The 17,977-nt window shown below is 39.3% G+C and overlaps 1 protein-coding gene across 1 annotated transcript in view; it reads left to right on the top strand.

Annotated features, from left to right (window-relative positions):
- The window catches only part of zc3h3 (zinc finger CCCH-type containing 3), a 102,976-nt gene extending 88,929 nt beyond the window's left edge, over positions 1-14,047 (top strand). Inside the window, exons 10-12 of the mRNA XM_057840988.1 lie at positions 10,041-10,189; positions 10,276-10,433; positions 13,488-14,047. Of these exons, the coding sequence (XP_057696971.1) occupies positions 10,041-10,189; positions 10,276-10,433; positions 13,488-13,519 (339 nt within the window). The 3' untranslated portion in view covers positions 13,520-14,047. The remainder of the gene's footprint in view (positions 1-10,040; positions 10,190-10,275; positions 10,434-13,487) is intronic.
- Positions 14,048-17,977: the final 3,930 nt, after the last annotated feature.

Genomic DNA, 17,977 nt, shown 5'->3' with positions numbered 1-17,977 from the left:
AAATTCGCCTCTTGTAGGACGTTTCGCCAGTGTGGGACATTTCAGGAAAACGTGTTTTGTCCTACTCTCGTTTCATCCCATCTTTCCTGTTCATTTTGTTTTTGCTGCTCGTTTTGTGAAATGTCGACTGTGCTGTCCTGCCCATTAATGTTCCTCTTGGGTTCAAATGGAAAGGGCTGAACAGATGACATGTTTATGTCGCTAGAGTCATACTCTGAAAGCCCGGCAGCACCGCCCATTGACATCACCACCCACAGTGCTTTGCGATGTCAACACCAGTGACGACCTACTAGTTAAACTAATTTTACAAATTTTATTAATGATGAAAACATCAAAAGGAGTTTTAATAGCAAATTGTTATCTGTCAAACATTTATATTTTAAGAACCACAAGCCTTTCTGTCCATGGTTCCCTTTAAAAATAACAGTTTATTGCATTTGAATGGTCACTACTTTAGTGGTTGAGGAGGTTTTTAAAAATATGACAATCATATTGCATATCGGCAATATTTTGTGAGACAATAAATCGCCTACTAAAATTTCTTTATCGCAACAGGACTAGTCGTGTAACTCGTTGGCCTACTATGTTGCCTATTCCCTGACTTAAATAGAAAATGGGGACTTAAATGTAAGACACAAGGGCTGCTATCATGCTAATATTTAATTTATTAGTTGATGTGCTTAGCTCAGTGATTTTTGCCATGTGGGTCGGTGTTTTTGACTGTCAGTAAGTGTGTGCACGCGTGTGGGGGTGCACGTGTGTGTGTGCGTGCTATGGAGCAGTGCGCTGCGAGTTTCTCGTACTGTAGGTCCATGATGGATAGCAGGCAGTAATTATAGACATGAAAACTGCTGAGGATGGCACTTTGAGCCACCCAGGCATACAGTACAGCAATTCAGGGGTTAAACCAGCTTCTCACATCCATCCCCCTATGCCTTCTCTACATCACTCCTCATTTGGAATTTTATCGCATACACCCTCAACCTCCCTGGACCAAGCTGTATTAGCAAATGTTTAGTTCTGTTCTATTCTGTTCTATTCCATTTTCAATGCCTAGAAGAAATTAGGGATATCAGGCTAGATTGAGGACTGGTTTTCTCTTCTAGGAAGCATTTTGTAAACCTTCATCTAAAAATAGGGATTAAACATTTGACGGTTACCGGTTCTTAAAAGTCACGGTTAGTCTAACCACTCTATTACCCGTAAGTCTCATTGCTGGGCCACTTTGACTTCATCACACGCCCACTGTCGGCTTTCAAAGTGGACATTTTAAGAGGTTTGGACAAAATGGTTTTCCTTTTTTTTTACCTAAATATTTGAAAATGCAATCAAAACAACTCAACTGGACAATAATAATAAAACAAAGTGCCACATGAACGTTGCCTCGATTATATAATATAAAGTAGAAAAAAGTGGGTCTGGCTTCATTCAACCCATGAAACAAAGCCGTCTAAACACTTTCTTTATGGGGCGTTCAGTGTTACAATATGTCGAGGTAACAGATAGTGAGACTCAAAGTAAGAGTGCAAGCATAGGAATCCAGTTTCCTCAACCACTGGCAAAGGATGGTTATCCACTCCAATGAAGTCAATCATTATTTGGGGGGTTATTGTTTTAGGCTTCTGACTGTCACACCCATGCAGTTCATCATAAAATGTGGACTGTCGTAGCTACCGTTTGACTGCAGTGAGCCTTGAAAACTCACCATGCTACACTAAATGTTTGTTCTTTAAACATCTAATTATTTAGTTGTGTTGAATCTTTTAGACATGTTTCCCAACTAACATGTCCTTTCATGGCTAGGTTTACAGTAAATTGTGGCAAAATGTACAGTGCTGTCCAAAAGTATTGGCACCCCTGCAATTCTGTCAATGCTCAATTTCTCCCAGAAAATGATAGGTTATGATAGGATTGGTAGTAATATCTTCATTTATTTCGCTTGCAATGAAAAAACAAAAGAGAATTGGGGGGGGGGATTTAAATCATTATCATTTTACGCAAAACTCCAAAAATGGGCCAGCACCCTTTAAAAAAAATCATGTGATGCTTCTCTAATTTGTGTAATTAACAGCACCTGTTACTTACTTATGGCACATATCAGGTGCTGGCAATAACTAAATCACACTTGCAGCCAGTTAAAATGGATTAAAGTTGACTCAACCTCTGTCCTGTGTCCTTATGTGTACCACATTGAGCATGGAGAAAAAAAAGACCAAAGAACTGTTTTAGGACTTGAGAAGAAAAATTTTTAAGGATGCATGGGCAATCTCAATGCTACAAGACCATCTCCAAAGACCTGAATGTTCCTGTGTCCACTGTGCGCAGTGTAGTCAATAAGTGTAAAGCCCATGGCACTGTGGCTAACCTTCCTAGATGTGGACGAAAAATAAAAATTGACGACAGATTTCAACGAAAGATTGTGCGGATGGTGGATAAAGAACCTCGACTAACATCCAAACAAGTTCAAGCTGTCCTGCAGTCCAAGGGTACAACAGTGTCAACCCATACTATCTGTCGGTGTATGAATGAAAAGGGACTCTATGGTATGCTATGGTAAGAATTGCAAGGGCGCCAGTACTTTTGGCCAGCACTGGAGCATCACTCTCACAAATACAGTTCCACACACACATGGTTCTTTCCAGGGTTTATGCGGGTCATTAAAAAGCATTAAAAGTCATTGAATGGATTTTGTCAAAATTCAGGCCTTAAAAGGCATTACACTAAATTTTCTAGGCATTAAAAATGATATAAGCTTGATGGATAAAACTTTTTTTTTTACATAATTTATTCATTGTCCGATATTATCGGATAGCCGGTAATATCGTCCGAAAAAAGCCTTTTAAAACGATATCAGATAATATCGCTATCGGCTTTTCATTATTGGTTTTGGGCCAATATGCATGTTGCCTTCAAAGTGAATGCCTTCTGCCTTTGAGCAAGGGCTGGTCACATCTTATCATAGCAGTTATGCTTATTGACCATTAGAACTAAACTAAGATGCTTGGGATTTGTTATGTGAGCAGACCATTTGCATTCAGGGTGCAAAAATTAAATGATTGAATAAATATAATGAATTATAAACTAATTACATACCTCATTCACTGTACTGAAGATGTGTGCCTTTGTTGTTATTTTGAGCCAGAAGCACTGTATGGGCCATATATGATATGGCAGTGGTTTATTGGCACTTTGCACTTGCATTTGATCAAAAAAGTGATGTTTGCGTTATTCTGATTTCACAATTTAGGCACTTTTGCCATAACTTCAGTCGAGGATGTTCTCTTATGTTTCATAGAATGTTAACTGGAATACCTTGAAGTTGTTACATTTATCATTATCCAGTGGGGCATCACACTACAAATAACCATAATATGTTAAGTCACCGACCGGATAAATCTGAATCTGTTTGATATCGGATTTTTGGAGTTAATATCGAAATATCTGTTAAAAAGGCATGTTCGGACAGCTCTACTTACAATTTGTGTGTGAAACTATCTGCAGTTGGGGATGGGCATTAAATTAGTTTAAAGTGGCATTAAAAAAACATTAAATGAGATTTGCTGATAGCTGTAGAAACCCTGGTTTGGCTCTGTAGCTGCCAGACCATGGGAGGAGAAGGGAGGCGACAGCCCAGTATCCCTGAAAGCAGGCAGGCAGGGTGAGTAGCCACCGTTTGCGCCTCTGCAGTGTTATAAAGACAAGGGAGGGTGTAGTATCCCTTTACACAGGCTTCCAGACTTGCTGGTTTACCCAGAAAACCCCGTTTTTAATGTGTTTTGATCGGCAATAAAAGACATTGATCACCTATAACATGAAAATTGGCCGATAATAATCAGTGGCCAATCAATCAGTCTTTCCTTAGCCTGAAGGGTTTTTGTAGTGTAGAAATCAGCCAATTAAATTTTAAATTAGGTGGGCAGTAAAACAAATATTTCAGATGAGCTGGTAAAGACGGGTATGTTGTCATCAGTTTAATCTGCTTCGGTGCATGCTCTGCTGTGACAAAGTTGTCTGTCACGTGTCTTGGTTTGGTTTTATTTCTTAGTAAACGCAGCCATTTAAATATAGACCAGCTAGAGTTTGCGCCAGGTGATGCAGCGTTGAAGACCATGTTTTCGTAATTTGGTGGAAACGTGCAAGCTTGCACTTTGGAAAGGGGGTGGTATGCACTTGATATGGGAGTGATCACATTTGACTCGTTCTCACCCTCTCACCATGGAGTCCCGAGTTACGAACAAGTTAATGTCAAAATACTTAATATAAAAAAAATTCAAACACTGCAACGAATCAAGTTGCATGTAATCTTGAGGTTGCAATGCTGATGTGTGAAGTGTTGTGTTTTAATGCTGACCCTAAACACATCGCGTGTCTGACAGGAAAGAGAGGGAGGGGTGCACAAAGGCTGGTTTGATTTAATTTTTGTTGGACTCGTTCCGTGCTTTCGGTTGCAAATAAACCATTGAAGCCGCTAACGAATTTGATAGACGCTACAATACATTGAAAAAAAAAATGTTAAACTAGGTTGCCATTATCATGGCATTTGGCTGGACAGGCATCGCTAGAAGATTCAGTTTTTGTGTTTTTTGGGGCAGTTAGGTGACAAAAGGAAGGAAATAATGGCATTTGGCTGGACAAGCATCGCTAGAAGATCCAGTTTTTGTTTTTTTGGGGCCGTTAGGTGACAAAAGGAAGGAAATAATGGCATTTGGCTGGACAAGCATCGCTAGAAGATCCAGTTTTTGTTTTTTTGGGGGGGCCGTTAGGTGACAAAAGGAAGGAAATAAAGGCAAAGATACTCCCGGTGCACAAACGTAAAGACGCACTAGGTAAGCAGAAACACTAGGTAAGCAGAAACACTGGTGCTGGGGATTAAATGACGGACGAGGCACGGGCTTTGTAAAGTTGATAACGTTGTAGGTCGAGGACATTGTAACCCATTCATTTCCTTCAAGAGTCGCATGTTGTCCCAGCTCATCCTCTACCTGATAGGAGACAAGTTACGCATTGTACGTAGGATTGGGTGCACGTTTGGTATGAGGAAGTACACCAGATTTACCAGGCAATGATCTGAATTGGGTGGAGAGGATCTGTGCAGTGAAATGGACACTTCCACCATGATCAATGATGTCAATGTGTGAAACACCACTGCTCTCTGTGCATGTGTGTTTGTGTGTGGGCTGTGGGATGATTTTAGAAACACTAGCTTACCTTCACCCGGTTGTGTGCTTAGTCCCGCACCCTCATCTGCAGCATTATGGCCACACACAAATATTGTTTTACAGTCCTGATGCCTGCAAATCAGACGACATACCTGGCGCGCGCTTGTGAAAAGAACTGACACAGTTTGCACTGACACAGTTTGAGGTGGGAGCATCACTTATCCCTTGTAAAATGCATACCACATGGCTCACTGTTAATTTTCCTTGGCAACCCATCATATTTTAACTGTTTTTGATTTATTTGAGGCCATTTGTTTCTTTGGCAATTGCTCATCCAAAATAAAAAAGTTATTCTTCCAATCAATGAGGTTTGGTTGGTTCCCATGGCAATGGCAGCGCCTAGTGGTCGGGACAGAAGCAGTTATTTTTTTGTTGTCAAAATAACTTTTTTTTTTTTTTTTTTTTTTTTTTTTTTTTGCCATTTTAAGGCCATTTCATGAACAAACAGTTAGAAATGCAGTGGTACCTCTACTTATGAAATTAATTGGTTCTGGAAGTAGTTTCGTAACTTAAATTCCGTAAGTAGAGACGCATTTTCCATGTAAATGCCCTAATCCGTTCCAAGTTCCCCAAAACATGCATCTTTTATAATGCATAAAAGTGCATCAAAATGTAACAAATACATGTTACAACTAGATTATTGCACAATAAACATAGAATCAAGTTGTGCATAATGTTAAAAAAACAAGAATAAAATTTAATACGCTCATGTAAGGTGAGAAGCTCGGGCATCTGGGAAGGACTCTATTGAGCTGCTACTCCTCCGCGTTGAGAGGGGCCAGTTGAGGGCGCTCGGGCATCTGGAGAGGTTTTCCAGGCATGTCCCACCGGCGGGAGGCCACGGGGACGACCCAGGACACGTTGGAGAGACTATGTCTCTCAGCTGGCCTGGGAACGCCTAGGGATCCCACCAGAGGAGCTGGTTGAAGTGGCTGGGGAAAGGGAAGTCAGGGCTTCCCTGCGAAAACTGCTGCCCCCGCGACCTGACCTGGATGGATGGACAAAACTGTCGGATCACAAGATGACCTAAAGCCAGAGATTATTCGCAGACGAGCCCTGGCAGCATCTGCCCTGTAGTCTCTCTGGAAACCACTCTGGCGGCACCTGACCATCTCACACAAGATGAAGCTCCGGATTTACAACTCCGCCGTACTCTCTATCCTGAGCTTTATTCCTGGCTCAGAAACATGGCACCTGAAGCACACTCTTGCCGCAAGAATCGATGATTTTGATAATAGGACTCTCAGAACCCTCGAGAATATCAGGTGGGCCCAGCAAGTTTCCAATGACGTGCTTGGAGCCTGTACACGCCAACCCTAAGCATCTTCCTTGGTCGCAAAGCACCGCATCTGCTGGTTCAGGCATGTCCTAGAATAGAATAGAATAGAATAGAATAGAATAGAATAGAATAGAATAGAATAGAATAGAATAGAATAGAATAGCCCTTTATTGTTGTTATACAGTTGTACAGTGAAATTCTCCCTTTTCAGTGCAGGAAGTAAAAATCTCGAAAGTGGCTTGCAGGATAAAAGTATAAATAAATATAAAATATGTGTGAGGTAGTCATATGTTTAGGCAGTGCAAATAATTGAAGCAGCAGCAGTTAACAGTGGAGGCATTGAATATTGCATGTTAATATTGCACGTAAATAAGTATTGCACATAGAATATGTTTGAGTAGAAGTAGCAGAAGTTAACAGTGAGTCATTGAATATGATCGGCAGCATTGGTTCATTTGGTCAGCTGGAAGGACAGGGGATGGGACACCCCGACCCTAGCTGGAGCACTGATTAATGAATAATGAAATGAGCTTCCATATTTAGTGCACAACCATTAATAAAACAAATACACACCATTAGAGGTTTTACGGAGTACAACAGTGATTTCACTGGCATTGAATGCATTGTTTGGAAATTTAATACCTGCTACAATTTCCCATTCAATTTAAGACGATTTACGACCTTGATTTTCCGGTTTTTAAATTTACGACTTTTTAAGGACGCCCGGCAACCCTGCAGAAATCATGTTCCATGTCATCTGATGCAGCTGACAACTTTGATGAAACAAAAGTTCATTATCCTTTAAAGTTCTTATTCCACAAACACAAAATTCATCAAAGGACAGGCTTGTTTCACTTGTTCTTGCGCATACAATGCATTCATTCATTACAATGCATTATTTCAAAAAAACAATATGGGGTTTTGCCACCCTTTAAAAAGAGTCAATTACTGCATTGTTATTTTGTTTATTCAAATGACACATGCATTAGTCTTGCACTAAATATAAAACCATGGATATCATTGTGACTAGTCGCAGCCTTGATTTATTGGAACATCTTGTGTCAATGCCCGAGCATCCGTGGCACCCAAGGGTGCTGTGGGAAAGGATTCTACAGCTGAGTGTAAGTGCTGCTTTGGTTTAGAGAGAGGAGCAAGACTTCTTGGTTTTCCTGGGAAATTTATATCAAGACCCCCCACACACACACACACACACTCACACACAAACATGCACCCCCTAACATTCTATTCACTCTATTTCTGGACTATTCTGCTTCCCAGTCCCATACTCCTTACCACTCCACACACAGGAACACACTCCTTGGGGCATGCACCCTAGAGTGAATATAATTAGCTTCTCTGACAGGTGGGAGGGATCGGATCTCACAGAGAATGAAGCGTCCAATTTACACCCATATTACACTGTCATACAGACTCAGTTGCAAACATCCATGTGAAAGCTCGCCATCTCTTGCACAATACTCTGCAGACTTAATCACCCACTCAACTTTTACTCTAAGGCAATAGTTCACATTAGAACCATCAGGAACCCCCAAAATAGTTTGGAATAGCTGGAAAAGTAAAGTGTTGGCCAAAGTGTTGACACCCTTGCAATTCTGTCAGATAATGCTCAATTTTTCCAGAAAATGATTGCACTTACAAATGCTTTGGTAGTAATATCTTCATTTATTTTGCTTGCAATGAAAAAAAAACAAAAGAGAATGTAAAATGAATAAATAAATCATTATCATTTTACACAAAACTCCAAAAATGGCCCTTGGCACCCTCAGCCTAGTACTTGGTAGCACAACCTTTAGACAAAATAACAGCGAACAACCGCTTCCGGTATCCATCACTGAATTTCTTAAAATGCTCTGCTGGAATTTTAGACCATTCTTCTTTGGCCAACTGCTCCAGGTCTCTGAGATTTGAAGGGTGCCATTTTTAGATCTCTCCACAGGTGTTCTATGGGATTCAGGTCTGGACTCATTGTTGGCCACTTTAGAAGTCTCCAGTGCGTTCTCTCAAACCATTTTCTAGTGCTTTTTGAAGTGTATTTTGGGTCATTGTCCTGCTGGAAGAGCCATTACCTCTGTGGAAGACCCAGCGTTCTCACACTGGGCCCTACATTATGCAGCAAAATTTGTTGATAGTCTTCAGAGTTCATAATACCATGCACACGGTCAAGCAGTCCAGTGCCAGAGGCAGGAAAGCAACCCCAAAACATCAGGGAACCTCCGCCATGTTTGACTGTGGGCGCCGTGTTCTTTTCTTTGAAGGCCTCTCTATTTTGATGCCTTTTCCCCAAAAAGCTCTACTTTTGTCTCATCTGACCAGAGAACATTCTTCCGAACGTTTTAGTTTAAGTTTTGGCAAACTCCAGCCTGGCTTTTTTATGTCTCTGGGTCAGAAGTGGGGTCTTCCTGGGTATCCTTACATGGAGTACCTTTTCATTCAGACACCGACGGATAGTACGAGTTGACACTGTTGTACCCTCAGACTGCAGGGCAGCTTGAACTTGTTTGGATGTTAGTCGAGATTCTTTCTCCAAAATTTTTGGTTAAAATATCAAGTCCTCAGACAGTTCTTTTTTTTTTTATCTTCATGCTCACTATGGTACACACAAGGACAGAGGTAGAGTCAACTTTATTCCATTTAACTGGCTGCAAGTGCAATTTAGTTATTGCCACCACCTGTTATGTGCCACAGGTAAGTAACAGGTGCTGTTAATTACACAGATTAGAGAAGCGTCACATGATTTTTCAAAGGGTGGCAATAGTTTTGTCTTGCCCATTTTTGGAGTTTTGTGTAAAATGATAATGATTTTTCTTCCCATTCTCTTTTGTGGTTTTTCATTACAAGCAAAATAAATGAAGATATTACGACCAAAGCATTTGTAATTGCAATCATTTTCTGGGAGAAACTGAGCATTATCTGACAGAATTGCAAGGGTGCCAATACTTTTGGCCAGCAGTGTACCTAGTTAAGGCTGAAATTAATTATAAAATACTAGTGTGAAAAGCAAACATTCTCATCTTTGCATTGGTTTCAGAGGTTGAAGAGGATATATGTATAGAATGAATAACTACACTAATTTTCTCTGGTGAAGAGAGATGATTTAAAGCAGGGGTGTCCAGAATATTCCACATAGGGCTGCAGTGTGTGCTGGATTTCATTCCAACAAAACAACACAACACCTTTTCACCAATCTTGTGTCTTACTAGTTGATTTGAGTCTGGTGCTGCTTGTTTTAGCAGAAAATTCATCTGTTAAATTGTCTGTGTTTAATTAGTTGGCACAAAACCAGGACCCACAGCAGCCTGGTTTGGACACCCCTGATTTAAAGAAATGCATATAAGCTTGAACTAGAAGGACAAGGCTCTGTCTACGTGTCATAGCAGCAGCATGGAGGCAGCTCAATCAGCCACACAATATAGCTAAACTCCAAATTATCTCACCAGAGAAACATTTTAAGAAACAAGTTAACAACTATTTGCATGACATGTTCTCTTCCACAAAACTCATTCTGTGTTATTAATCCCCAGTGTAAGAAGAAACACACCTTAGTGTGTCCGGACTTCTCTAAGACTGGTTCTTGCCCTCGCGGAACACGCTGTAAGTTGCAGCACAGGCAGCGTGCCAAGCGAAGTACATCCACCCATGTGAGCGCCTGTAGCAGTGAACGCCCCAAGAGGTCAGAAATGGATGTGTTTGGTATAAAGACTAACCATCATTTAGATTGAATTCTTATGCCGCAACAAATTATGTTTCTTTGGCCAGGGCCCGTCTGTCAGTTGTAATTCCCCAAAGAACTCAGGAAACTCCAGGAACACCTGCAAAAAGTTCCCTCGAGCTACCATCCTTTATCTCACTCTCAAGCTCTCCCGAAGAGGTAGATTCACCAGACCCGCTACATGCCAAGACCACAGCAGTCAAAGGTAAATGCTCATAAAACTGCACCACTGAGGAAACAACAGCTCATCAATGCAGTTTACAATTTAATTTGTAAACTGACCACAGAACCATTGATCCAGTGTTGTTTTTGGTAGGCCTTTTAATTTTCATTTTTGGGGGGGGATGAAATACTTATTAGTCATATTTTAAGCATTTCAACATGTGTTTGTCCGTTTTTCCGATCATGAATACTCAAAATGTTTTCGTCTGTAGAAATTTAAAGGTTTTAGTCAAAAAATCAATTAAAAAACTGAAGGTTTCCAACATTTTGAATGAACATTGACAGACAAGCACATATTGTAGCGTCTACAAGGACAACACCAACTTTCAATTGTTTAATCTGCAACCCAAAGCACAGAGCAGTACTTCTGTAAGCTTTAGCTGACAGTAACAAAACGAAAACAACACAACAGTTTAAGAGGACGCTCGCTACGCTAAATGTAATGCGAATGCAATGCTTGCACTACGAGTTGCATTTAGTATGCAATGATCACTCAGCACCAGTGTTATCACAGATTACTAAAAAAAAAAAAATGTATTGCCGATTACACCTCAAAAAGGTAATCTTTTTACTTTACTGATTACTTTATTATCAAAGTAACTATTGTTATCAGTCATGTTCGTGTTCCAATGTATGTATGTCTCGTTTATGTTAGTCCTACGTTATGTATCTTTACTAGGGATAGAGAGAGAAAAAGCAATTTCGTTTTCTTTGTATCTACAGTATGTGCATATGAAGAAGATGACAATGAAGCTGACTTATGACTTACAATAAAAGTAACTTATCAGTTAGTTTGTACCATTTTTTCTCCTTTTGCTGCCTAAACATAAAAATTACATTGCATGTAATTGAATTTTTCACACAAGACTTAATCTTTGAGTTAGTGAGGGTTTAATTAGTCGATGGAGCCACCATAGGCTCGCGCTAGCTTAATGTAAAAAATTGTGAACTTGCCCTCTAAAAGGCCTTTAAAGACCTAGCCATTAAAATGTTGTTTATAAAAGTTGTAAAGCAATAAAACAAACTAGAAAAATAAATGAAATGAACAAGAATCATTATGAAGTATTTCATAATGGGTCAAAATCATTTTTCGAACAGATCATTTGACTAGTACCTTGAAGACTGTCCTTTGCTTTGCTTAGCCAAAACTACACTTGAGGAGGCAAGATGGACATTTAGAATTTCTTTAAATTTAAGCTTTCAAACGCTACCAACAACGCCAGAGCTTGAACCGAGGATTGAACACGAACAGTGTCAAGATGTATATGGCGGAAAACACTCAGAAAACACAGTGGGGCATTTAAAAAAAAAAAAAAAAAAAAAAAAAAAAACTTTTTATGGGTGAAACATGCTAATATAGCAAGGATGGCGACGCAGAAATTGCAGAAATGACGGAGTGGTCAAGATTTTCTTTTTCATAATTTACCCTTTCAAACTTTTTTATTTTTTTCATTTTTTTCTTTGTTTGGATTGATTATTTATCATCTAAAATATTGGGGAAGATGCGACTGTAACAAAAAAAAAAATGCAATTAAGCGATAGTTATGAGGTACATATCCGTGACTTATTTAGACACCATTTCTTTCATTGTGACGTAATTTGTTTAAAACTTTAAAATATGCGAATGAATAATTTTTTTAAGTCGTTCATTTATTTTTTAAACTAAATATTAGACATCATTTAATGATTCTAAACTAAAAATGACAGACATTTCGAATAATAAATATAATTACTTCTTTTTATGGCTGGATTGGAACAAAAGTGGTTGCGCGACGTCTGTAAACAGGGGTCTCCGGGGTAAAACGGACAAACTAAAAATAGTTCGGGGGCTTATTGCGCCATGAATCTGCTATGGCAGCATATAGACATATTGTTCTATCGAATACAACAGTTCTTTTTGCTTAGAATACAGCAGTTTATTTTAAAGAGGGGTGCAAGAGCAGAAACTGCTTTTTCAGCCTTGTCTGTGTTTTCCGCCACACATATATATATAGATATATATATATATATGTGTGTGTGTGCGTGCGTGCGTGTGTGTGTGAGTACAGGCCAAAAGTTTGGACACACCTCGTTCAATGCAACACAAATGAAGGTCCCAACCCCATTGATAAAGCAATATATTCCCCTAATTAACCCTGAAAAGCATACCTGTGAAGTTAGAAAAAACAGTTTAGGTGACTCCTTCTTAAAGCTCATCAACAGAATGGCAGGAGTGTGCAAAAAAGTTATGGCTACTTTGAAGATACTAGAATAATATACATGCTTTTAGTTATTTCACCTTTTTATGCTAAGTACATCATTCCACACGTGTTCATTCATAGTTTTATTACCTTCAGTGAGAATTTACAATGTAAATAGTCATGAAAATAAAGAAAACACATGAATGAGAAGATGTATCCAATCTTATGGCCTGTACTGGGTGTGTGTGAAAAATCAAGTTACAAAAATAAAAGGTGAAAATAATCAAGATCAGGAAATAAGAAATAAATAAATCATGATGTTTTTTGGGCCACATCTTCCAGCTCTACTTAAAACTATTTTCGAATCATAAAAATACTGAGAGTGCATGAGCAAAATAGACAAAATGATTTTCAGGGCGAACCACATATTTCACCAGCTCCAGTTAGTTTCAGAGAATTTGACATTCAACACTTGATACAGTGTGTTACCAAACACATATTTTCTTTCTTCCATTCTGCTGAATTGCAATTTAAGTAGATTAAAAAAAAAAAAAAAAAAAAAAAAATCCACTTCTTTCACTTTGTTTAAATTAGCCAGGGGTTGACGCATTAGCCAGAGTACGACTGCACTCTTAAACATAGACACGCATTCTTGCAACCTTTTATTCATTGTTGTTGTCATATTATACCAACTTGTCAGCTGAGATGTCATCACTCACAATTTTGGCAGGATTCATACATTGTAAGAGTCAACACTCACTCACTTTGACTCTGTCATTTAAGTTGTAGAAATACTGTCATTTATAACCTTCACTTTTCACTGATGTCCTTTTTTTCCCCCCTTCTTCCTTTTACAGAGAGAAACCTGCAGATAAAACCTCGGTTATAGACCACAAAGACAAGCAACACTGCTGGAGGGAAAAATATATAATGTTTTTTTGTTTTGTTTTTTAAACATGACAGATGAAGCCTTTTTGGGCTAGTTTCCAGTTGTAAAAGTCTTCTACATTTCTAATATATTTTATTAACCATTTATAGATGCAATTTGACCACTCAGGTTTTCAACATTTTGATGATAGTTGAGTTTACGAGTTTAAATTTTAAAGACTTTTGTTTTGATGAAGATGAGTGTGTAAGTGTTGTGTGCATTTCTAAAGTCTGTTGTGACTCCATCTATACACTAGATAGCGGTGAGTATTTTCGACTCTATGATGTTTCAACCTATTCTGTGTTTTTATAGAAGCCACCAACATTTATTGGGAATGCTAGAAATACTTACATCAGTCATTTGTTAGCTTTGTCTTGTATAACAATGTTTTTTGCAGTGTTCCTTTTTGTATTTTTATTGTACTCATTTATCTTGACTTGCTGTATTTTGACGTGTATTAAAATTGTTTACGATTCTACTGGTGTGAAATTCATTTGCCTTGCCAAGAGGTGGGTACTAATGTGTTACATTTACTTGAGTAACTTTTTGAGAATAATGTACTTCTTAGAGCAGTTTTACTAAGCCATACTTTTTACTTTCACTTGAGTAGATTTGTGAAGAAGAAACGCTACTCTTACTCTGCTACTTTGAGCTACACTTGTCATTACATTTTTTCATCTTTATTCTGCATATTAGATATTTCCCAGCGATGCGAACAGTAGATCTACCAGTTTCACCAATGAGACGTCGCAACAATAATCGCATGACTCCATTATACCAGTCAGACTCAAGCTTGCCACTCTATGGTCTGGCTTGTTAAATCGCGTGGCGTCTTTAAAGTGCGTATAACAGGAGAAAAAATAAAAGACTTAAATAGCATTATTATGTGAATTAGAATCATATTTTGAGACGATTCGACTATATACAACAATTTGGCTAAGTGCAGATGACGAGAAATAAGTCTTTTAATCTGCTGTTTAGCCATGCCTACGGCTCTAGCGTCCCCGACAGAAGGATGACGTCGGCAGGGTCACGGTTTCATCTGATTTAGAATTCAGCCCATTGAGGGGGAATTATTCAGGATAAGAAAAGTGCGATGAAGACAGCCGCAAAATGTCATTGTTTCAGTCTCTCCAATATTTTTACAGGATATTCTTTTTATTCAAGTATTTTTCCCCAATTACTAAGTAAATGGTATGGTCATGACAGACTTGTGCTGAATGGAATATGAAATATTAAAAATAAAATTTATTCAGTACGACATGGCCAAATTACTCCATAATAGTCAAAACTGTCGACTTCACCTTTACTGTCGCACCTCCCGAATTTTTTCCCGACATTTTATGCCACTGAAATTTGTCCGGCTTTTGTCATTTCCCTGCCCCGGCTTCGGAGAGTGTAAACAAACCAGGAGGCGTGACAGCTAAACAAAATGCTAGCCCGAACCGAGTGATGTTTCAAAGTCTATTTTCGCCTTTCGAAGCGAAAAATCACTCAAAACTATCCCGGGACAATGTCACATGGCGGAGGGGTTGTCCATTGTCTTCGCCGATCAGCAACCTGCCCGGGGCGACAAGGTTACAGCTTATCCCCTCCTGCAGGCAGGAGAGCGTGTTTGCCGGGGAAGCAGCTGCAAAATTACCGCTGGACAAACTGGCTGACGTCGGAGGAGCGCATAGCTGCCACATAGTCGACAAGAATATGGTGTAAATTAATGCTTAACTCCACGGCGAAGACGTAAACAGTGAGAGAGCGGCCGCAGTTGTTGTGCAGCTAGCATGGCTGGATGTGTCTGAGGACAACTTTTCTACATGTCATCCATGATCAAACGTAAGTAAATAGTCCTTTATTTAAAGAAAGTTTGGAGTGTTTTCACTGTATTTGCAGCCATTTTTAACACAAAGTTGCAATTTCTGATCTGGTGGAAAATTTAACAGAACACTAGGCACACAAAGAGAGCAATAAGCAGAGTATAGCATTCTCCCAGTGGGGGGAGATGCGACAAGTCGACGGTTCGTTGGCCGGGTGGCATTCTCGGTGGACAAGGAGCGTGTCAGTCACAAAATGCAAGCCACATAAAAACGTGTGCCATGATCCCAGTATTTGACATAATACAAAACACGATGTTTAATCTCACTGCCTCGTGAGTCCAATGGTCCAACAGATGTTGTACACTTGTTTTTGCTGATCTCGAGGTGAGCGGGAACTTTCTGAAACCCAAAAGGGCTCACACGCCTCTCTCTGGTGCTGCTACAAAGCCCGCAGCCGTTTGGCTGGTGTGATGCGAAAATTAAATGAATTAAACCGCAAAATTAGCTGAATCTGCAGTCCATTTGCATGCAATGCTGTGTTGTGAGATGCTGGCCCGGCCGGGTGACGTCACATTGCATTCGACTGCCGGAAGTCACTCATTTTCATGGCGCGGGATTCAAAAATTAAATACATAAAACAATCGCTTCCACACACATGCAAGCGGTCCATTTCATTCAGGAGCATAAAACACCGCGTGAAATATGAAATAAACATGCTTTTTGGTGTCATGCGCACTTTAAAGGGTTAATTCCGATTTACTAGGAAATTTGATTCACGTTGCCAACGTAGGAACAGAACTCGTTTGTAATCCGGGGATTACCTGTATTTAAATATCAATCACATTTTTATAACATTGAGAGAAAATACTTTTTTTTTTTTTTCCCTCAAAGTAAGTTTTTCAAGCAAATACTCTTGTACTTTTATTTGAGTCATTTTTGTCCCTGTATCTGTACTTAAGTAAAAAGTGAGTACACCATCAGCCCCTGGAGAATAGTAACGAAAAATCCAAAGCTTTGCCATCAAGAGAATTACCTAGTTTTTGAGGACTGTGCTACTGAGGTTCGCAGACCTCTGTAACCTGCTGCTTGTCACTGCTCGATGCATACAACATTACTGTAAATGGCTACTTTCAGTCTTTTATGTGGACATCCAATCAATGGAGATAGTAAATGTCATTGACTGAAGCAATTAATTCCTCAGTGCTCGCTAGCTGTATTGGCTCAGAAAGCTGAGTTTTCCTGCTTAGTTCCAGCTCATGTATCTAATGACAAAAATGGACTCGAGTTATTGTGTTGGCCTCAGAGGCACTAGCTTCTTTATTGTGAAATTAACATTTACCATCAGAGGTGGGGAGGGTAGCCAAAATTTTTACTCAAGTAAGAGGAGCGTTACATCAAAAAATAATATTGCTCAAGTCGAATCGGTCATCTAAAAAAATGTAGTCAAGTACAACGCCTAGCAAAAAGTATGGAATCAGTATGGAATGGAGTCTCGGACGAGCACTCACTCAGACAATTTATCATGTAGAACAAACTCAGGTAAAAAGCTTGAAAAATAATAAATTAGTTCAAAAAAGCGCAACTGTTTAGTATTCAGAAACACTAAAAGAAATGAATAAAAAAAAAATTATGGTGGTCAGTAAATGTTACTTTTATGGTGTTATGGTAAAATACTTGTATAGTGCTTTTGTACCTCTCAAGGCACTCAAAGCGTTTCGAGTTCATCAGGGTGGAGAATCGAGCCCACAGTCTCTGGGTTGGGGGACAACTACTCCACCACTGAGCCACACCATCCCCCTCCTGGCCATCCCTTTTATAGAACAAGTGCAAGGAAATATATATGGAATCACTCAATTCCGAGAATTTTTTTTTTTTTAATTAAATGTAAACTTGTGCATTTATTGAAGATTTAACCACATCCATCTCCCCAGTGCCTTTGCCTGACATGCAGCCCTACATCTTCAAGGACTGAGGGAATTTTGATGTTTTCTTCAGGCAGTCATCTTTGTATATCTCACTGGAACAGCACCAAACAAAAGTTCCAGCATCATCACCTTGTCAAGAGTCAAGAATCTGCATTGGACAAGTTTACATTGAAATTTTAGTCAGCATTCTTATCCCTTCTATTGAAAATATGTTAATCATTTTCCAAGATGACTATACATCATGCCACAGAGCTAAAACTGTTAAAGCATTCCTTGGACAAAGATTCATCCAGTCAATGTCATGGCCTGCAAATAGCCCAGATCTTAACCCTATTGAAAACCTGCGGTGGAGATAGAAAAAAATGGCCCACAGCAAGGTTCCGACCTGCAAGGATGATCTGGCAACTGCAATCAAAGAGAGATGGCACCAAATTGATGAATACTCATCAAGTCCATGCCTCAGAGACTGCAAGCTGTCATAAAAGCCAAAGGTGGTGCTACTAAATACTAGAGATGTGTTTTGATTATTATTTCTTTGTTTGTTTCTCATGATTTCATATTTTTTCCTCAAACTTGAGTGATTCCATATATATTTCCCTGCACTTGCTCCATATAAAAGTAACATTTACTGACCACCACAATGTTGTTATTCATTTCTTTTAGTGTTTCTGAATGCTAAAGAG

Source organism: Corythoichthys intestinalis, chromosome 7 (genome assembly GCF_030265065.1).
Source record: "Corythoichthys intestinalis isolate RoL2023-P3 chromosome 7, ASM3026506v1, whole genome shotgun sequence".
Taxonomy (NCBI): domain Eukaryota; kingdom Metazoa; phylum Chordata; class Actinopteri; order Syngnathiformes; family Syngnathidae; genus Corythoichthys; species Corythoichthys intestinalis.
This window is presented reverse-complemented; position numbering and strand designations above follow the sequence as displayed.